The 22,862-nt window shown below is 37.5% G+C and overlaps 1 protein-coding gene across 1 annotated transcript in view; it reads right to left on the bottom strand.

Annotated features, from left to right (window-relative positions):
• Nucleotides 1–20,957, bottom strand: part of Satl1 (spermidine/spermine N1-acetyl transferase like 1) — a 36,419-nt gene extending 15,462 nt beyond the window's left edge. The window contains exons 1-2 of the mRNA XM_048417850.3: nt 18,537–20,957; nt 5,786–5,837 (exon numbers count right to left, since the gene is read on the bottom strand). Of these exons, the coding sequence (XP_048273807.1) occupies nt 5,786–5,837; nt 18,537–20,615 (2,131 nt within the window). The 5' untranslated portion in view covers nt 20,616–20,957. The remainder of the gene's footprint in view (nt 1–5,785; nt 5,838–18,536) is intronic.
• Nucleotides 20,958–22,862: the final 1,905 nt, after the last annotated feature.

The raw sequence follows: 22,862 nt of genomic DNA, 5'->3' as shown, positions 1-22,862 counted from the left end.
ATGGCAGGGAATATGTCGAGAGCATAGCCAGGAACATAGGAAGAAGCATGACAGGGAGCATGGTAGGAGCATAGCAGGGAGCATTCTGGCACTAAAGAAAGTGCATGGCAAGAGTGTGGCAGGAGAGTGGCAGGAGTGTGGCAAGAGCGGGTCAAGATCTTGGCAAGGCATGGCAGGGGATGTGGCCAAAGGATTGCAGGAGTATAGCAAGAGCATGGCAGGGAGAGTGACAAGAGCAGGGTAGGAGCATGGCAGGAAAATGGCAGGGAATGTAATAAGGAGCATGGGAGGAGTATTGAAGGGAACATGGCAAGGAGCGTGGCAGTACCATGGCCGGGAGCATGGCAGGAGTGTGGCAGGGAGTTTGGCAGAAGTGTGTCAGGGGCATGTCAGGAGTATAGCAGGGAGTGTGGCAGGGAGCATGGCACATAAGATGGGTGATGTTGGAGCAGTAGCTAAGAGCTACACCCTGATCCTCAGGCTGAGAGAGACAGAGAAAGACATAGACAGAGAGAGTTAGGGAGATGGAGAGTGAGAAGGGAGAGAAAGGGGAAGAGAAAATGAGGGAGTGGAGGAGAGGAAGAAGGAAGGAGAGGAGAGAGAAAGAGACTGGTCTTGGCATGGGCTTTTGAATCCTCAAGGCCCATTCCCGGTGATATTCTTTCTCCCGGTGATATTACCTCCTAATCTTTTTAATCCTTTAAAAATATTGTCACTCACTGGTGACTAAGCATTTAAATATATGAGCCTATGGGGTCATTCTTATTCAATGTACCAAAGTTCCACTTAAAATATTCAACAACTTTTCTCATTCAAAGTCCAAGAATATTCCATATTCTTCTAAACAACAGTGTGCTCAGGCCTATCCCAGCAATGATCGAGTGCCTGGCAACAACTTCTGTTTTAGATACTGTTTTATTGCTGTGAAGAAATACCATGACCAAGCAACTCTTACAAAAGAAAGCATTTAATTGACAATTTAGAAGATTAGTCCATGATCATTATGGTGGGAAGTGGACAAGTATGGAACTGGACACTGGAGCAGTGAGTAGCTGAGAACTTTACATTCTGATCCACAGGCAGCAAGCAGAGAGAGAAAGAGAGTCACTGAGCCTGGCATGGGCTTTTGAAATCTCAAAGCCCATCCCCAGTGACACACCTCCTGCAAAAAGACCTTATCTCCTAGTCATTCCTAAACAGTTTATAAACTAGAGGCCACTTTCATTCAAATGACCATATCCACCATCCTTTTTCTTAAATTGATACAGATTCCAAAGAACTCCAAATATCCAAAACAACTTTAAAAGAGAAGAGTAAAGTTGGAGGATATACATTGCTTAATTTTGAAATTCACTTGTACTAATATGGAACGGCAGGCCACTTCCTGCCGCCCGCCTGGCTAGCTTTACCTGAAATAATTACACGGAAACTGTATTCTTTTAAACACTACCTGGCCCATTATCTGTAGCGTCTTATTGGCTAACTCACATCTTGACTAACCCATATTTAGTAATCTGTGTGCCACCACGAGGTCGTGGCTTATCAGGAAAGATCCTAACCTGCGTCCTTCTCGGGTCAGAGAATCACGGCGACTGCCTGCTTCTGCTTTCTTTCTCCCACTATTCTGTCCTGTCTACTCCACCCACCTAAGGGCTGGCTTATCAAAAAGGTCAAGGCAGTTTCTTTATTAACCAATGAAAGTAACAAATAGACAGATGATCCTCCTCCATCATTTCCTCTTTTTCTGTTTAAACAAAAAGAAAGGCTTTACTTTAACATAGTAAAATTACATATAACAAAACAGTTATCAAGCAAGAATTACAGTTACAATATTTATATCTATTTTATCTTTATTATAACTAAGGAAAACTATAACTATAACTAACCATTCTCCAACTCCATCAAAGACTCCAGAGGGATATAATATTACCTAAGTAAACAAGAAGTAAGCAACTTCTAAAACTCTAGAAATGAGAGAGATATCTTGCTGCCTGGACATGTGGGATGCACTGCCTGGACATGCCTGGACATGCGGGAGCCAGGCGAGAATGCAGCCTGCCTCTCCTTCTACAGAGTGGCGCCCAATGTAGCCAATTAAATCCACTTAAAAACCGGAGAGAGCTTAATTTTAAATACAAAAAACCCACAGAGTTTAACATAGCTTTTTCCTGTTTGCTAGGGCATGCTGGAGAGAAATTTCCCTGACTCAGCAGCCGCAACAGGAAAAAAGCTGCGGTTTTAAAACGCCACTTCCTTGGCTGTGCCACCATCACAATCTCCATCTGGCTCCTGCAAAAGACAGACCTTTTCAATGGAGCATTTGGAGTAAAGTGCTAACGCTTGCTTGATGACAATGTGGACTGCTGTGTGCCTGGAACTGTGCACGACTCAGGGGCACCAAATGGCTCTCTGCCATGCTGAACTGTGCTGGTCTCAGGCAGGAACTATCATAATTATCTTAATAAAAGCACAATTAAGGTTTAGACTGGCAGTAAACAGGTGGTACTGTATTACCTCTGCATGGCGCAACTTAAGTTTTTAAGAATTGCTTAACATTTTAAGAAATGCTCCTGGACAGTAAAGAAGTACAGATTCACAATAGGACAGATTCAGACAAAAGATCTCTAAATGGGTCATATTGTTGGATGACTGTATGTAGGCTTGGGAGAGAGAAGAAAAAGAATATAAAGAATAAAGTTAATGCCTTTTAAAAAAAGGAGGTAAAGTCTTTAAAGAGACAGAGTACAGATAGTTACAGATTAAATGAAATAAAGAAAAATAAGCCATGTAAAAATGGAAAATTAGCAAAAAGTCTGGATTATGTACATTGTGTTTTCTTTAAAATTGTTGATTGTGAAGGAACTAAGTACAGAGAGACATTTCATTATATGAGCTGTCAAGCTAAACCAGAATGGATATCATAAGGGAATAATGACTTCAGAATTTGGGTCTAAGAATATGATGCTTTGGAAAGGAGGTCCTTCTTTTGTTTTTACAGAGGATGAGACCCTGTGGATTGCTTCTGTCCCAATATGGTATGATAGACCTCCTGAAAGATCACCATGAACACCTTCAGAAAATTACTTTGCTCAACTGCTGACTGAGATGAACCTAGCAGAAAGGTTATACCATGAAAGACCTGAATAACAGCGCCCCCATACAGCAGGAAGCAGTTTGGAGAGAAAAAACTTCACCCATGTTTCCAAATAGTGTTTATAAATGTTCTTTTACACTTAAAGGGGGATATGATATAGATAAGAATAATTTGCATTGGTATGGATTTCAATGTCTATTTTGTTATATGTATATGTATTTCTGATCTTGATTAAGGTATTGTGATTGTGTAGTTCATTTTAAAAATGTAATGTATAATTAGGAAATATAGGTTGTTAATGGATAATCACCAATAATAATCAAGCTTTTAGTCATGTTAGATTTTCTAGATATATAGAGATATATTTCAGTTAGATAGGCATTCTTCATATTTTCCAAGACCACAGAATATGGCATTTTAAATATTTTAATAACTGAGGGTTTTTCATGACAATGAGACACATCTGCTCCTGATAGCACCAATCTACTTCAAGAGAAAGATGGGCATCGAAGAGGCTCCTTATGGAGTTTGATAGCCATTTGGGCAAGAAACTGCTCTTGCCTGGACTGTTGGATAAACTGGACACAGAGAACCCGCAGAGAGAGAGGACAGCTGAACTTGCCTAAAGGTAAGATGGTCTTTCGGGGTTCCTGATTTATTAAAGAGTCTGCGAGACATTCTGCAGGACACAGCAGATAGTGACTGAACTGTCTTTGAAATTTCCTGCTTCATGGAAATGTCTGCTAGATACTATGGGCCTGAAGACTGAAGATGAATGCCCCAACGGTACAGAGGAACTTTGGGTGACTGTCCAGGCAGCGAGATGTCTCTGTCATTTCTAGAGTTTTGGAAGTTGCTTATTTCTTGTTTACTTGGGTAATATTATATCCTTCTGGAGTCTTTGATGGAGTTGAAGAATGGTTAATTATAGTTATAGTTTTCCTTAGTTACAATAAAAGATAAAATAGATATAAATATTGTAACTGTAATTCTTGTTTGATAACTGTTTTATTATATGTTATTTTACTATGTTAAAGTTAAAGCCTTTCTTTTTGTTTAAACAGAAAAAGGGGAAATGATGGAGGAGGGTCATCTGTCTATCTGTTACTTTCATTGGTTAATAAAGTAACTGCCTTGGCCCTTTGATAGGACAGAAAATTAGGTAGGTGAAGTAAACAGAACAGAATGCTGGGAGGAAGAAGGCAGTGAAGCAGTCACCATGATTCTCCTCTCCGAGACAGACACAGGTTAGGATCTTTTCTGGTAAGCCACCACCTCGTGGTGCTACACAGATTACTAAATATGGGTTAAAGCAAGATGTGAGAATTAGCCAAAAAGAGGCTGAAACTAATGGGTCAGGCAGTGTTTAAAAGAATACAGTTTCCGTGTAATTATTTCAGGTAAAGCTAGCCGGGCGGGTGGTGGGAAGCTGCCCGCCGTTCCTTTTACATTCACTATAATGTTATTGTAATTAAACCAGTATGATACTGAAAAGAGGCCTGATATATAGACCCACCAAGCAGAAACAGGGCCTTAAAATAAATATAAACTTAGCTGGGCAATGGTGGTGCACGCCTTTAATCCCAGCACTCGGGAGTCAGAGGCAGGAAAATCTCTGTGAGTTTGAGGCCAACATGGTATACAAGAGCTAGTTCCAGGATAGACTCCAAAAGCTACAGAGAAACCCTATCTCGATAAACCAAACACACACACACACACACACACACACACACACACACACACACGAAAAAAATACAAACTTATAAAGATAACCAATTTATTATCAGGGTACCAAAACCATTAGTTGAGGAAAAGACTGACTTTCTAATCAATCATCTTGTGAAAACTATATTTCCATATATAAAATAACAAAGTTGAACCCTTATATTTATCATATTCAGAATATAACTTGAAATAGATCAAAACCCCCAGTGTAGATGTAAAAGTAGAAAACTGTCAGAAGAAAATGTAGAAAATCGGTAAAGACATTTTATGTGGCAATGCTTTCTTAGGTTTATCTGACAACAAAAGCATAATAAAAGAAACAGTAAAAGGAAAAATAGAAAAACTAAACTTCAAAAAAATAGCATGCTATAAAAGTAGCAAAAAGTATCTCCAAAGAGTATAAGAAATTCTTTTGTTGAGAGTTCTTAATAGATTATGTACATTCTTAAATATTCAATGTTAAATGGCTATTCTTCAGTAGATTCTTATAATGTTTAATAAATGACCTTCTTTCTTTGATCTTTGCAAATCATGATGCTTCACCATCTTTTAGCCTTCCTATTATTATGTAAAAAGTTCTAATTCATGATAATTTTCTACATTATCTATTAATATTTTGTTATCAAATATAACAAAAATAACTTTTTTAAGGCTCTTACCAACATATTGCATGTTAAGTAACTCTTTTTGACCAGTCATACATATTTTATGTTTTGAAATGCATTGACAGTCTATGGTATCCGTAATGGATGAGCCATTATGTATACATTTATGCTAAAGAGAGGGGAAATGAAAAGTAGTAGAACATTGAAAAGGCCATTGAATTTGTATATTGTTTATTTCACTATTACTAATAGGATCACTTTTTTGTAACAATTGCAGCAGCTTCTGTGTATCTAAGTATTTATTCTGTGTGCATGCATTCACAGTTTTTATCTGCTCGAAAATTAGCAGAAAACATCTTACCCATTTCAGTTAATGCTACTTCTCCTTGCATACCTTCATAGGAAGCCAATTCCTGTCAAAGTATAAAAAAAACTTTCAGCTGATGATTTAGTAAATATTATAATATTTAAAATATTTATTGAACATTATACACACAGGTATCCTGTGATGTGTTAAAAAGAAGTCAAACTTGATTATAGTTATCTAGAAATTAAAATATGAAGCAGCAATGCAACACAAATTAGGTAGATAAGTAGTTGGCAGCTAAATGATAGTCAGACTTAAAGAGAGACTACAGAAACATGATAAATTTGATATCTCAGTTTTGTGAAGGTTAACTTTCTGGGTTAAGCTTTGGGTTCAGTAGGAATCTGGAAAGTAAAGAAAAACTTGTTTCTGGGCAGTCACAATCACAATGTTTATTTTTATTATTTTACAGGAAAATTTGTGACATATTTTTGCCTAGCTTTGGCTAGTGTAACTTCAGAATTTTAAAATTATGCCATGTATTATTATTATTATTGTTATTATTACTATTATTATTATACATTCAAATTATTTCTTTTGTGATATTTATCTCATGCTTGAAAAGTTATAAAATATTTACTCTTGTTCTTCTTTGTCTGTTTCTTTATTTTGTTGAGGACATTAATTGTACAAAGTTCTGGGTTTTATCCTCTTACATTCTTATTAATTGCTTTGTGTGTTTATTTTGTGACTGTAAACACTGAGATAGAATGTCACCATCAAACCTACTCCGTCAATCCTGTGCCATTAGTTGAATAACCCCTCTTTTTTTCTGTGATTTGAAATTCCCCTTATTTCAACTACCACATTCTCACATGTATTGTAGAGAACTTCTAGACTCTAAATTTCACTGTGTGAGACAGAGACAGCACAGGGTAGACCAAGAGGTGAGTGACCAACCACCCAGCTGGATAGCCCAGACTTTGGGCCCTCGGCCCTGGGACAAAACCCTGGGCCTCTACCCCACTCATCTCAGCATCACTAGCCAATAAGCCAGCAAGGCTCCTGTGGGCAAACTGTCCTACCACCCCCTCATCTGGCCCTTTAACCTCTAAATCCCACTCCATCCCCAAACCTAACTATCCCATGTGACCTCAGTAGCTCCCTGAGACAGAGACAGCCACTGCACTGATTCTTCCAAGAGAGGATTACTGAGACACAAACACTGAATGCAACAATTTGACCAAGAGACTGCACCGACAGGAGGAAGAGATGGGAAGACTCCAATGCAAGAATACATTCAACAACCTAAAGAGTAATATAATAACATGAGAACCTAGTGGTCCTATAGTACAAAGACCTGAACCCCAATACAGAAGAAGCAGAAGAAACTGACCTTAAAGATCACTTTATGAAAATGATAGAGATCCTTAAAGACGGAATGAAAAAAAAATCCCTTAAAAAATAGAGGAAAAGACAAAAATAGAAAGAAATCAATAAATCTCTCAAAGAAAGCCAAGACTTGAAAATTGAAATAGAAGCAACAAAGAAAACACACCAAGGGAACTCTAGAAATGAAAAATCTGAGTAAATGATCAAGAACTACAGGTGTAAGCATAACCAACAGAATGCAAGAGATAGAGGAGAGAATCTTAGATGTTGAAGATATAATAAAGGAAATAGATTCATCAGTCAAAGAAAACATTAAAACCAACAAAGTCATAACACATAACATTAAGGAAATCTGGGAGACCATGAAAAAAATCAAGCCTAAGAATAATAGAGGTAGAAAAAGAAGAATATACTAGATCAAAGGCACAGAAAATATATTCAACAAAATCATAGAAGAAAACTTTCCCCACATAAAGAAAGAAATGTCTATGAAAGTACAAGAAATTTACAGAACACCAAATAGGCTAGACTCCCCCAAATCTCCTCACCACATAATAATAAAAACACAAAATACGCATAATAAAGAAAGAATATTAAGAGAAACAAAGGAAAATGGTCAGGTAATATATAAAAACAGGCTCATCAGAATAATATCCAATTTCTCAATGGAGACTCTGAGAGCCAGAAGGTCCCTGACAGATGTTCTGCAGACACCAAGAGACTATGGATGCCAACCCAGACAACTATAGCCAAAATAACTTTCAGTCACCATAGATGGAGAAAACAAGATATTCTATGACAAAACCAGATTTAAACAATACCAATTTGTAACATGAATTCTAGTTTGTCTTCATAATAAAAATCCAGAGTCAGGTATAAGTGTTAATGCTGAAGATCAGAGAAGCAGAGAGGCCAACCACTAGAGAGTTCTTTTACCTCTACCAATTGTCAGGCCGAAGGGGTGATCCTGTTCTTAGATTGCATCTCCAGACTGTGTCTGTTTCCACCAAACCTCAGACTCACTACTCTCCTTGTCTCTTTCCAACTTATACTCTTCTCTTTACCCAGCCATATTAGTCCTGTCTCCACTTTCCTAGTACTAGGATTAAAAGTGTGTAATCCCAAGTGCTGGGATCACCTTTGTGTGATCTCTGTTTCTCTTTTAGACAGATTCAATCTTGTATTTTTTATTTTATTTTTATTTATTTATTAACAATTTCCACCTCCTCCCCACCTCCCCCTCCCTCTCTAGTCCTAAAAGCAGTCAGGGTTCCCTGCCCCGTGGGAAGTCCAAGGTCCTCCCCTCTCCATCCAGGTCTATAAAGGTGAGCAAACCAGGCTCCCACAAAGTCAGTCCATGCAGTAGAATCAAACCCCAGTGACATTATCCTTGGCTTCTCAGTCAGCCTTCATTGCCAGCCACATTCAGTGTGTCCAGTTTGATCACATGCTCCATCAGTCCCAGTCCATCTGGCCTTGGTGAGCTCCCATTAGATCAGTCCCACTGTCTCAGTGGGTGGACGCACCCCTTGTGGTCCTGACTTCCTTGCTCATGTTCTCCCTCCTTCTGCTCCTCATTTGGACCTTGCCATCCCTGACTTCAAACTCTATTACAGAGCTACAGTAATGAAAACTGTTTGGTATTGGCAAAAAAACAGAGATGTTGAGCAATGGAATCGAATCCAAGACTCAGATCTTAATCCACAAACCTATGAACACCTGATTTTCGACAAAGGAGCTAAAACTATACAATGGAAGAAATAAAGTATCTTTAACAAATGGTGCTGGCATAACTGGATGTCAATCTGTAGAAGAATGAAAATAGATCCATATCTATCACCATGCACAAAACTCAAGTCCAAATGGATTAAAGACCTCAATATTAATCTGACCACATTGAATCTGATAGAAGAGAAAGTGGGAAGTAGTCTACAAGACATTGGTACAGGAGACCAATTTCTAGGTAGAATCCCAGTAGCACAGACAATAGGAGCAACAATGAATAAATGGAACCTCCTGAAACTGAGAAGCTTCTGTAAAACAAAGGACACTGTCATTAAGACCAAAAGGCAACCTGCTGATTGGGAGAAGATCTTCACCAACCCCTCATCAGACAAAGGTCTGATCTCCAAAATATACAAAGAACTCAAGAAACTAGACACTAAAACTCTAATTAACCCAATTTAAAAATGGGGTACTGAACTGAACAGATAATTCTCAACAGAAGAAGTTCGAATGGCCAAATTCAATCTTGTAAAGCACAGGATGGCCTTGAACTAACAGAGATCCCTTTGCCTGTCTTCTGAGTCCCTGGATTAAAGGTGTGTGATACCACTTCCTGGCTTCTAGTGGCTTAGTTTTGCACTCTAATTTTCATGCAAACTTTATTTGTTTAAACATAAACAAAATATCACTACACCTATCCACAAATCCAGCCCTACAGAAACACTAGAAGAAAAACTCCAACCCAAGGAAGTTAGTTCTACACAGAAAATGCACAGGCAATAGATAATCCCTCACCAACAAATCCTAAAAAAGGGAAATACACACACACTACCACCAAGGAATAACAGGAATTATCAATCACTGGTCATTAATATCCCTTAATATCACTCCAATTAACTCACCTATAAGAAGACACAGGCTAACAGAGCAGATATGAAAATAGGATCCATCCTTCTGCTGCATACAAAAAACACACCTCAACTTCAAAGTGTGATGGTCAAATTTGAACTAAAATTAGACCACCCATGTTATGCACCCTCTGTGATCACAAGTTCTCAAAATGAGTTGAATTCCATCGTATGTATGACTGATATGGGTATTATTGATGACAGTCACTAACAACATGGATAGTGACAGCCTTAACCATGCCAGATGTATTTTTTTACATCCACAACCAATCAGGTTAGGTGTCAGCTACCTCAAAACCTTCTGAAAAGGCTTGGGATCTACTTTGTGGTTTTCCTTTGTGATTATTTCCTTTATAAACCCTACCCTGTAAATGCTCAGGACTGTTCTGAGTCTCCTGAGTGCTGAGTTGCTGCCCAAGGCTGAACTTGCTTCAATAAACTCTTTGTGTTTGCATCAGATACAGGCTCTGTGGTGGTCTTGTTTGGGGGTCTTGTGAGATAGGCACAACAAAAGATCAATAGTTTCTCTGAGTAAAGGGTTGGGAGAAGACTTTACAACCAAACAGACCTAAGAAGCAAGCTCACATAGCTATTCGATTAGCTAACAATTTAGACTGCAAAATAAAGGTAAAAAGAGATGAAGAAGGATGTTTCATTGTCATTACAAAAAATCCATCAAAATGAAGTCTCAATCCATTGGACAGGTCACATAGACAGAAACTTAACAGAGATATAAGGGTGCTAACAGATGTTAAGATTTAAATGGACTTAGCAGATATCTACAGGACATTTCACCCAAACACAAAAGAATATACTACCTTCTCAGCATCTTATGGAAACTTCTCTAAAACTGACCACATATTCAGTCACAAAGCAAATCTCCAAAGATAGAAAAAATTGGAATAGTCTGAGTGTCTTAGCAGATCACCATGGCTTAAAGTTAGAATTCAACAACACAAATACCAGAAAACTTACAAACTCATAAAAACTGAATAATGTGCAATTGAATCACCCCTGGTTCAAGGAAGAAATAAAAAAGTAAAAGAATTCCTAGGTTTCAATGAAAATGAAAGGTACAACATATCAAAACTTATGGGACACTATGAAAACAGTACTACAAGGAAAGTTCATAGTACTTAATGCCTACATAAAAAGTTGGGGAAATCCCACAATCCCACAATATCAAATTAGCAGAACACCTGAAAGTTCTAGAGGAAAAAGAAGCAAACTAACCCATGCTGAGTAGATGAGGGCCAAAATTAATAAAATAGAACAAAGAAAACACTACACAGAATCAAAAAAACCCAAAGAGTTAGTTCTTTTAGAAAATCAAGACAGGCAAACACTTATCCAAACTAACCAAAAGGCAGAGAGAGAACATCAAAATTAACAAAATCAGAAATGAAAAGGGGGGTATAACAACAGACACTGAGGAAATCCATGGAATGATTGGGTCATACTTTAAAAACCTGTATTCCACAAAATTGGAAAAGCTAAAAATTTCTGGAAAGGGACCACATACGAAAATTAAATTAAGAACAGATAAATAAACAATTTAAATAGATCTGTAGCCCCTAAGGAAATAGACTTTGTCATTAAAGGTCTTCCAATCAAATAAAGTCCAGGACCAGAAAGCTTCAGTGAAGAATTATACAAGAATTAAAAGAAGAGCTAATTCCAATAATCCTCAGATTGATTCACACAATATAAACAGAAGGGAAACATTGTCAAACTCCTTTTACAAGGCTGCAGTTACATGAACACTCAAATTACACAAAAATGCAGCATACAAAGAGAATTACAGACCAATCTCCCTAATGAACATTGATGCAAAAAATACTCAATAAAATACTGGTGAACAAAATTCATGAACACATCAAAAAAAGTCGTCCACCATGACCAAATAGACTTCATCCCAAAATGGATGTTTGGTTCAACATACATAAATCTATCAATGTAATCCATCATATGAACAAACTGAAAGAAAAAAAACACACAATATTGGTGCGGGAGAATTATCTGTATTCTGTCAATCATATTTTAATAAAACGCTGATTGGCCAGGCAGGCAGTATAGGCAGGAAAGCCAGACAGGAAGTAGAGGTGGAGCAAAGAGACTGGGAGTATTCTAGGAAGCTCCCTCTTCCAGTTCTGCCCAGACCACCGGAGAGGAAAGATGTAAGCTGCCCAGCTGAGAAAGGTACTGAGCCGTGTGGCTATCATAGATAAGGATAATGGGGTAACATAAGTTATAAGAACTAATAAGTAGCCTGACCTAATGGGCCAATCAGTTTATAATCTTATGGAGTTCCATCTGTGATTTTCTTTGGGGTTTGCTGGTTGTGGGGTACCGGGCGGGACAGAAACCCCAACAAGCTGAACTCTCACACTATACAATATCTCATTAGATGTTGAAAAAGCTTTTGACAAAATTTAACATCCCTTCACAATAAAGGTCTTAGAGATATCAGGTATAAAAGGAACATATCTAAACATAATAAAAGCAATTTATACCAAGCAGACAGTCAACATCAAACTATAGATGGAAGATTCGGTGCCACCCAGTTCTCGGGCCATTCAGTCTCAAAGAAACACTTACTATTAACTAGCTCTTACAACTTAAATTAACTCACAATTCTTATGTATGTTTAGTCACATGACTTAGTACCTTACTCAGTGAAGTATTCTCAGCTTGCTTCCTCTGCATCTGGCTGATGACTGACTCTCTGCCTTTTTGCTTCTCAAAATTCCCCTAGTCTTGTTGCCCCACCTATATTTACTGACTAGCTACTGGCCAACCAGCGTTTAATTAAACTAATGCAAGTAATAAATCTTTACAGCATACAAGAGCATTGTTCCCACAGAATTTCCTGGTTTTTTTCTTTTCAAAACAAGAACTCTGAATCTCATTTCCTTTGGTTATCTTTTTTCTTGATCATTATCCATAAGAACTTCTAACCAACACTCTAAACAAAAACAAACATCCCTAATCCATTTTTGGGAATGTGGGCATAGTTTTGTAGGCTACTTCTTGTTGATTGGGGGCACTGATAATCTTATGGGGACCCAAAGAAAATTTAGAATTATGGTCAAGTCCTGACTGGAGTATTCTATAAGTCTGGATCCTTTCAGCAAGCAGGCTTGAAGCTGTTCTGGATGCAGAACTCAGAAGAAATTGCAACAGAGGTGCTCTGAGACATTGTATCATCTGGACCATCTGCTCTTATCAGCTTTTTCAGGGGGTTTTCCTTGATCAAACCTGATTTTTTAAATCCAGAATGAATCCACATTTCCAGTGGAAATAAAAGCATAACCTCTTTCCTAAAGTAATGTATCTTCTGACTTAAATTTTGAAGTCAAGGCATTTTCAAAATATACAAGTTGGATTAATCAAGAATTTCTAAGCAAATATTTTTGAGGAACTGTTGCTCCTTCCTCAACAGTCAATTCCAAGACAACACAATAACATACAGTATTAAGATGCTCTGTGTATTTTTTTACTCTATTTCTTTTCTTTTTATTTTTTTTTTTTTGGATTTTTGAGACAGGGTTTTTCTGTGTATCTTTGGCTAGCCTGGAACTCTGTAGGCCTCAAACTCAGATAGGTCCATCTACTTCTGCCTCCCAAGTGATGGGATTACAGCATGAAGAACCACACCTAACTACTCTATTTCTTTTTCTTAAGAACTTTCTCTATTCTTTTCCTTTTTCTCTATCTATCTATCTATCTATCTATCTATCTATCTATCTATCTATCTATCTATCTTTAAATACACTATAAACCATTTAGAGGAATTTTTTAGTCTGAATCAGACTTTACTGTGTATCTCTTTTTCTGACCACATGAGTCTTTAATCTGCTAAGTGATATGGCTAGTATTAAAGCTGTGGCTTTGGTGGGAGACTGTACCCAATTCCTTAGCTTTTTGAGAGCCTAGCTTCTTGGTGGAGATATTGGCCAGAGCCATGTTTATTGCCACAAGCCTGTGGAATTTCAAGGTCTATGCCACCACCAAGAAGCCTGTTGCCAGCAGCTCATAAATACCATTTAAGTGTTTGGTAGCAGAGCCTCTTAAAAGAGTTGCAAGGATTTTGCCACTACTACTGAGTCAGGAAGTCTCTCTTATATGAGCTACACCTTATCTTGCTACCAGAAAACAGAGCCTACTGGAAAAAAGATGATTACCAAGAAGCTGTGTTTCTTGTCTGTTTAGAACCCTTTCTTATTTTGTAAACTTTCTCAGGTCTTATGTGCCAAATGTTTGGGTGCCATTTGTACATGGATGTTTCTGTCCAGCCTGTTCCCATAGTCATTTAGTCTCAAATAAATACACTGAGGCTTATATTAATTTTAAACTTTTTGGCCTATTAGCTCAGGCTTATTATAAACTAGCTCTTACAAGTTAAATTAACCCACAATTCTTGTCTATGTTTAGCCATGGGGCTTCATACCTTTTATCAGTAAGGCATTCTCAGCTTACTTCCTCTGCATCTGGCTGGTGACTGCCTCTCTGCCTTTCTTCTTCCCAGAATATTCCTAGTCTGGTTGCTCTGCCTATACCAAACTAAGTGGAGAGAAACTCAAAGTGATTCCACTAAAATCAGGAACAAGAAAAGGCTGTCTACTCTCTCCATGTCTATTCAAAATAGTACTAGTTCTAGTTCTAGTTAGAGTAATAAGTTCTAGCTAGAGCAATAAGACAACAAAAAGAAATCAAGAAGATATGAAATGGAATGTAATAAGTCAGTCAAACTATCACTATTGACTGATGATATGATAGTACATGTAAGTGACCCCAAAAACTCTACCCTGGAACTTCTACAACTGATAAATATCTTTCAGTTGTGGGATACAAAGATCAACTCAAAAAATCAGTACCCCTCCTATATACAAATGATAAAGGGGTTGAGAAAGAAATCAGAGAAACATCACTCTTTACAATAGTCACAAATATAAAATATCTTGGGGTAACTTTAAACAATCAAATGAAATACCTGTATGAGAGGAACTTTAAATCTCTAAAGAAATAAATTTAAGAATTACCAGAAAATTGAAAGACTTTCCATAATCTTGAATAGGAAGGATCAACATAATAACAATGGCAATCTTATATATATATTTAATGCAACATCAAAATCCAAACAAAATTCTTCACAGACATTGAAAGAACAATACTCAACTTCATATGGAAAGACAAAAAAACTAGAATGGCTAAAATAATTCCATATAATAAAGAACTTCTGGAGGCTTCTCCATACCTGACTCCAAACTCTATTACAGAGATATACTAATAAAAACAGCTTCATACTGGCATAAAAACAGACACAGATCAATGGAATAGAATCAAACATTAACATTAATTAGCACACTTATGAACATCTGATTGCTGACAAAGAAGCCAAAATAGTGTAATGGAAAAAGAAAAGCATCTTTAACAAACGGTTCTGGCATAATAGGATGTCAACATGTAGAAGATTGCAAATAGATTCATATCTATCTGTCATATCCAGGGGATGAGAACATGAGGTAATAGGATAGTTGAGGTGGGGAGGGATGGAGTGGGAGAGCAATGAAAGAGATATCTTGATAAGGAGAATCACTATGTGGTTAAGGAGAAATCTGTTGCTTGGGAAATTCCCATGACTCCACAAGGATGACACCAGATAAGACTCCTAGCAATAGTGGAGAGATTACCTGAAATGGCCTGGCCTTCTGTAATCAGATTGGTGAATATCCCAGGTATCATCATAGAGCATTCATCCAAAAACTGATTGAACCAGATGCAGAGATCCACAACCAAGCACCAAGTCGAGCGCTGGGAATCCAATTGAAGAGAAGGAGGAGGGAATATATGATCAAGAAAGGTAAAGATCATGATGGAGAAATCTACAGAGAGAGCTGAATCAAGCTGGTGAAAAATCATGAACTCTAGACCGAAAGCTGTGGAGCCTCAATGGGACTGACTTAGGCCCTCCATATGTGGGAGACAGTGGTGAAGCTTGAACTATCTTAGGGGCCCCTGGAAGTAGGACCAGGATCTATCCCTGGTGCATGAGCTAGCTTGTTGAAGTCCATACCCTATGGTGGGATTCCATGATCAGCCTTAATGCAGAGGGGAGAGATTTGGTCATGCTCCAACTTAATGTGCTAGATTTTGTTCCATCTCCATAGGAGCCCTGTGGGAGGGGAGTGAATAAGAGGTAGGCTGGGGGAAGAAGTTAAAGGGGAGGGTGGGAAAAAGGGTGGGAGGAAGAACTGTAGTTGGAATGTAAAATGAAATTAAAAAATAAAATAAAATATTAAAATTATTTATTAAAAAATAAAGAACTCCATTGTTCTTGAAATAGCTTCAGAAGTTTGCTTCTCATATTTACACACTATCTTGCTTTTGACAAATTCCAGGCAATTAAACTCACTGAACATTCCTTTTCTGGAGGTACACCATATATTTCAATACAATAAAAATCTTTATAATGTTTCATACTTCGAATAATAAATTTATATTTGTTATGAATTTTGTTAAAATTTCTTATAAAACGTTTCATTGTGCTAGCTCTGAAAATTTTATGAAAACAGTTTTTATTTTTTGAGATTATACTATATTTATATCATTTCTCCCTCCATTCCCTCCCATATATTTTTTGCTTACTTAGCAATGTCAAAAGTTAGTCACAAATTCTCACCAAAATGACTGCCTAGACATGAGCTGAACAAATACAACAATAAAGTCTTACATGTTTATGCATCAATTTTCAATTTACAATGCCAAATCCAATCATGTCAGTCACATGAAAATACTTATGTGCTTATACATTAAACAATTTAAAAACTTTTCTTATACTATTATGATTTTGTTATATTCTTTTGTTTTCAAACTTTCTAATCAACATATAGTTCATATACATTCAAATTAATAATTTTTACTATTATTTTGGATTTTGACAATTTTACATCAAATCATTGCTATTTTAATGTCTGCAACAGAGACCAATTTTTAAAACCTCATTTTACATAAATACTTTCAATTAGTTTTTAATCAGTTAAAAATAATAGTTTATAATCATTGGCCTATGTTGTACAATACTTGGCTTTAAGCAAACACATATACAGAAAATGGAAATTCAAACTCTTCTATCAGATCTGTTTTGGGATACATACCTTTAATCTCAGCATTTGGGAGGCAGAAGCAGGTGCATCTCAGGACAGTCAGGGCTACAGAGAGACCTTGTCTCAAAATAAGACACAACATAACAAAACAAAACAACACCAAATAGTTAGATAAAAGAAGTTTTAAGTATTTCTGAACATGCCAAAATTTTATTTAATTTTCAGTGTTTCACAGAAAATTAAAACCTTAGAATTCTCACAAGGATTGAAGATTCTGATAACTATAAAATCTAAATTTGTACTAAGGCATAGTTATTTGTAATATGTAAGCTTAAGTAATATTTGATTTCTTTTGAAATTATTTAGACCTGTGATCCAAAATGTTAAATTATAATATCCATTGACAGGTTTTTTTTTTATGGCAGAGAGGCATTATTTGTTTTACTATAGAAAATCAACAACAAACCTAAGTTAATTTCTTAAAAGGAGAAAACGTTAAGTAAAGTTTCCAAATAAAGTAAAATCTTGAAACCACAATAAAAGGACCATTAATTGAAGTGAGGAGTGTTATCTTTTGGCATATAAAAACATTATTCCTAGTATTGATAATAATGTAGTACCATCTAATTTTTATGTATTACAATGGTCAAGTATATATAAATACTTATATAAATACAGACACTATATTTGACTAAGGAATTGTAAACTCAGTCTAACTCACAGCATTAACAATGTGCTTAAATCTTAACTGTTTGTTTATCCCTGAATAGAACAAATGTTCAGTGAGTATATTAATAATTTTCAAATTATGTTAATAAAAACTCTGGGTTGCAGTATTTTATTGTGCTGAACTACTTTTGAGAAATTAGCTGCTTTGCTTCCATACTTTATTTAATACTAGTATATTCTGGATTTATAACATAAATATATGTATACAAACTTTAAAAAATCATATAGTTCCTATGAAGGAGATGTCATTTAGTCTGATATGTATCTGCAAAACATTTAAACACCGAAAACATTAGAATTTTTAAGATCAAGCATATAAAAAGACTTATACTGCTACAATGATGCTAGTGTATAACTACACAAGACCTCATAATGATGTCTTTGAGTTAAGGAATTTTTATGGGAAACTAATAAATTCCTTTACAAAGAGTATTTTTCTAAATTTGGAAATGATGAGGTATTGGGACAGGTTGAAATATATTAAAGAACATAAAGTCCAATGAGACCTACTCCATGCACATTTGTATCACATGAATGACTGCCATCAGTACATCAAAGTTCTATCACAGTAACTATAGTTATTACATTGTCACCTTTACTGTACTTGTATGGTTTCTAGGAAAGATATTAAAAGGAACAGGTGCATAAGAAAATTTTCAGTCAGTTCTTCAGACTCATGGGATATATCTGTGAACAGACTTCTGGATATGATTTACCAAATCTCAAATTTTTAAAATTTGTATTCTGTATATAAAGAAAACATCACAACAATCTCTTGTAGCAATTACTATAATCTTGATTTATATGAAAAATGAATATTGTAAAGGTTTATGGATCATAAATAACAGAGCTAGGTTCAAATTTAGACTTTCGTTTAAGTTTTGCATTCCTTTTGTTCTTTCAGCCCTGTATTAATTTCTAAGAATTAAAATAATACAGGCTTACTTTGATCAGTCGCAGAATATCCGGGCAGTCTTGAGGCTCAGCAGGTCTTATTTTGAAAGGAACAGAGTTTGTTTTTCTCATGGGTAATTGGAGCATTCCTTGTTGATTTGTACTTAAATCATTCATGCTTGATTCAGTTGGCTCTAATTGACTTTCACCTTGTTGACTTTCACCTACTTGAATGGATTCTGATTGGCTGATACTATCTGATGGACTGACTTTTGACCCTGGCTGGCTTAGACTTGGCTCTGATGTATCTGATGGTATCATTTCTCCTAGGCCTGGTTGGGTGGTGTCTGGTTGACTTTTATCTAATTGAGTGATTTCTGGTTGACATAACTCATATTGTTCCATGCTTTCTTGCCATGTACCCAGATGGCTGGGACTTGTCTTCGATTGTCTTAGTATTGATTCCCAAGTATCTGTTTGTCTCATGTCTGGGTTGCTGGGACCTGGGGGCCATTTTTCTAATTGTCTAGTGTTTGAGCAACTGGGGCTTGGTTGCCATGTATATAATTGTCTTACACCAGGGATACTGGGACTTGATTGCCATGTATCCAATTGCTTCATGCCAGGGTGGCTTGGGCATGTCTGCCATGCATCTGATTGTCTTGTGCCTGACTGGATGTGGTTTGGTTGCGATAAATCTGAGTGCTTCATGGCTGAGTGGCTTGGACCCCATGGACACGATTCTGAATATCTCATGCCCAGTTGGCTTGGGCCTGGTTGCCATGCATCCAATTGTCTCATACCTAGTGGGCTGGGGCCTACTGGCCATTTGCCTGACTGTTTCCTGCTAGGGAAGTTGGGACCCCATTGCCATGAATCCAACTGTTTAGTGCCTTGTTGATTGGTGCCTGATTGCCAAGAGTCCAACTCTTTCATGTCTGATTGGCTGAGGCCTGATTGATAAGTGTCAAATTTTGCCATGGCTGATTGACCGAGGCTTGATTGCCGTGTTTCTAAAATTCTCACACTTAGATGGCTGTGGCCAAGTTGCTTTGTGTCTAATTGTGTCATATCTGGTAGTCTAGGACCTGGTTGTTGTGTATCTGACCATTCCGTACCTGGATGAGTAGGCCCTAGTTGATATGTGTCAGATTGTCTCATGCCTGGTTGGCTAAGGCCTGTTTGCCATGTGCCTGACAATTTCTTGCCTAGTGAGCTGGGGCCTGGTTGCCAAGTACTCAACTGTTTCATGCCTTGTTGGTTGGGGCTTGAGTGCCATATGTCATGTTGTCTCAATCCAGGTTGGCTGGGACCTGGTAGCCCTGGGCTTAGCAGTCTCATACCTGAATGACTAGGAGTGCCTGGTGGTGATGGGTCATGTTGTTTCATACCTCGTTCAGTGGGACTTGGTTCTTTGAATTCTAAATGCTTGATGACTGGGTGATGCATGCCTGTTTGCCATGAATTTGAATTTCTTTTGCCTAAGTGGCTTGGGTTCCATTGACTTGCATCTGTTTGTCTCAAGCTTGAAGAGCCTGGCTCCCATTGCCATGGTTCTGATTGTTTCATTCCTGGATAACTTGGATCTGTTTTCCTTGTATCAGGTTGTCTCTGTCCTGCATTGCTTGTGTCTCGTTGGACAATGTCTGATTGTCTCATTCCCTGATTGCTTTGGTCTATTTGACACATTTCTGGTGATCTCCTGCCTGGGTATGTTGAACCCAATTGTGGTGAGTTCATTTGCTTTATGTTGGGAGGAGGAGGGTCTGACTGCCATATGCCTGTTTGGCTCAGGCCTGCTTGACTCATTCCTGGTTGGCTTTTGCCTGGATGTTTCATATTCAGTTGGCTTGGATCTGGCTGCTTCAAACCTTGTTGACTCATGTCTGGTTTGCTCATGACTGGCTGGTCCTTGCTTGGCCCTGGTTGGTTCGTATCTGGTTGCCTTGCATCTGGTCTTGTCACATCTGGTTTGTTCATGCCTTGTTGGCTCATGCTTGGCTGGTTGATGTTTGGTTGACTTGGGCCTGGATGGTTTGTATTGTATGGACTTTCACCTGGTGGACTCATAACTGGTTGATTCATGTCTGTTTCGCTTTGGCCTGCTTGTCTTATGCCTGGTTGGTCCATGACTCTTTGGCAGATGATGGCTTATTAAACAACTGACTGGCCTGTAAGGTTCTTGATAGACAAGATCTTTTGACTTATAATGCTGTTACGAAAAGTTGTCAGCTGTTTCCAGTTTGTCACAACTCACACTGGGAAATAGTCCTCCATCATGGTGGAATAGGAAACAGAGATGTCTACCTGAGGAAGGTTATTGAATCCTCTGACTTGCTGGAGTTGACTTCACTAGAGACCGCAACTACAAGCTTAGTTGAATTTCAGCCTGCCATCCGGCCTTTCCCTGCCAAAAGGCCAGAAAAGAGGGAGAACAAAATTATCCTTTAAGACTATTACTACCTTACTTCTCCCGCGGTCCACACAGGACTGCATCATAATGATGAAGTCACAATGCCAATGTCTCTGTGCCTATGTGCTGCTCTTCCAAGTGGTGATGTAGGGGCAGGGCAGGAGCTGCTTGACTACAGCTTCATTGCTCCGTTTTAAGAGCAAGTACCTGCTTTTCCATTCTCACCCCTGCACTGTAGCTGTATGCTTGCAAGTGTCCCTCCTCCCACCCTACCTCCATTCTCTATGAACTTTGCTGAAATTTGCTGTGGACATAGCTTTCCCTCTTCCTGTGGACCTTCTCAACCTCTTTCTAGCCCATTCCCTTTTCTTTGTGTGAGCCAAGGATACTGAGAAACATCTCTATCTGGGATCTCCAGTGACCACACCAGACCTGGGTTCAGACAGGGGATTTTTACTCTGCTTCATTTCCTTCATTACAATCTCTTCATCCTCACCCCCATCATTGTATCAGTCTTAGTGTAGGCACAGTACCTCCTACCTCATCTCCATTTACTGCAAATTACAACTCTGAATATAGACTGAGGATTCCCTTGGTCTTTGATCCCTGTCTTTGCAGATGATTCTTTGCCTTACTGCAACCCACTTGAAGAAGGCTTTCCTATCACACCTTGAACTACCTAAGGACACTGATTCTTGGTAGGAACAGAATCTCCTTAGTCTGTTCCTTCAGTCACACACAGCCATTTCTCTGAGCCCATCTCTATTACTCTGCCATCCACGAACCTGCGTAAGTGTTCTAAATCAGGCAACACAGTCACCACACTTTCCTAAGATCCTTAGAGGGCAAAAGAAACCAAGTGATGTAACACCCACCCAACAAAGATAATACCAGATATCAATACCTAGAATCACCTCAACCATCCTAACTCCAAATTCCTAGACACCAACATAAAAACACCCAAGATAATATGTATCCACTAGAATCCAGTAGCCCTATAACAGTAGACACTGATAAATACAATGTAGATAGAATACAATGCAAGAATTTCAAAGTATCAATTATGAATATGTTTAAGGACCTTAAAGAGGATATGTATAAATCACTTAATAAACTCTGTGAAAGCACAATCAGTAAGATGTAATGAAGAAACAGTTCAAGACATGAAAATAGAAATAGAATCCCTGAAGAAAACCCAAACTAAGGTAAAACTGAAAATGAACAATTTAGGAAGTCAAATAAAAATTTCAGAGATAAGCCTCATCAACATCTTGCAAAACTTGAGAGAGAAAATCTCAGACACTGAAGAAAGTAGAAGAAATGCATACCTCATTCAAAGAAAATGTTGAGTATAAAAATATACAGATACAAAACATCCAGGAAATCTGGGACACTATGAAAAAACAGATATACAAACTATAGCACTAGAGGAAGGAGAAGAAACCAAGGTCAAAGGCACAGAAAATATTTTCAACAAAATTATAGAAGAAATTTTCTCTAACCTAAAGAAGGATCTACCTATCAAGGTACATGAAACATACAAAAATAACAAATGAACTGAACCAGGAAAGAAATTCCTCACAACACATAATAATCAAACCACTAACTGTACAGAAAAAAAGAAAAAATAAAAAACTTCCAGGGGAAGGAAAAAAAAAACAACATATAGCGGCAAACAGATTAGAATAACACCCAATTTCTCAATGGAGACTCTAAAAGCCAAAAAGGCCTGAATAGATGTTCACAAAATCTAAGAGATCACAGATATCCACCCAGACTACTATGCAAAGCAAAACTATCAATCACAATAGATAAAGAAAAAAATTTTCTTGATACAGTCAAATTTAAATAATATTGATCTATAAATACCGAAGGTACTAGAAGGAAAATTTCAATCTGAAGATGTTAACCACACCCACTATAAAACAAGGAATAAATGATCTTAGACCAGTAAATCAAAAGAA

The sequence above is a fragment of the Myodes glareolus genome, chromosome X (genome assembly GCF_982192425.1).
Source record: "Myodes glareolus chromosome X, mMyoGla1.1, whole genome shotgun sequence".
Classification (NCBI taxonomy): Eukaryota; Metazoa; Chordata; class Mammalia; order Rodentia; family Cricetidae; genus Myodes; species Myodes glareolus.
The sequence above is the reverse complement of the archived record's forward strand: the minus strand, read 5'-3'. Positions and strand labels throughout refer to the sequence as shown.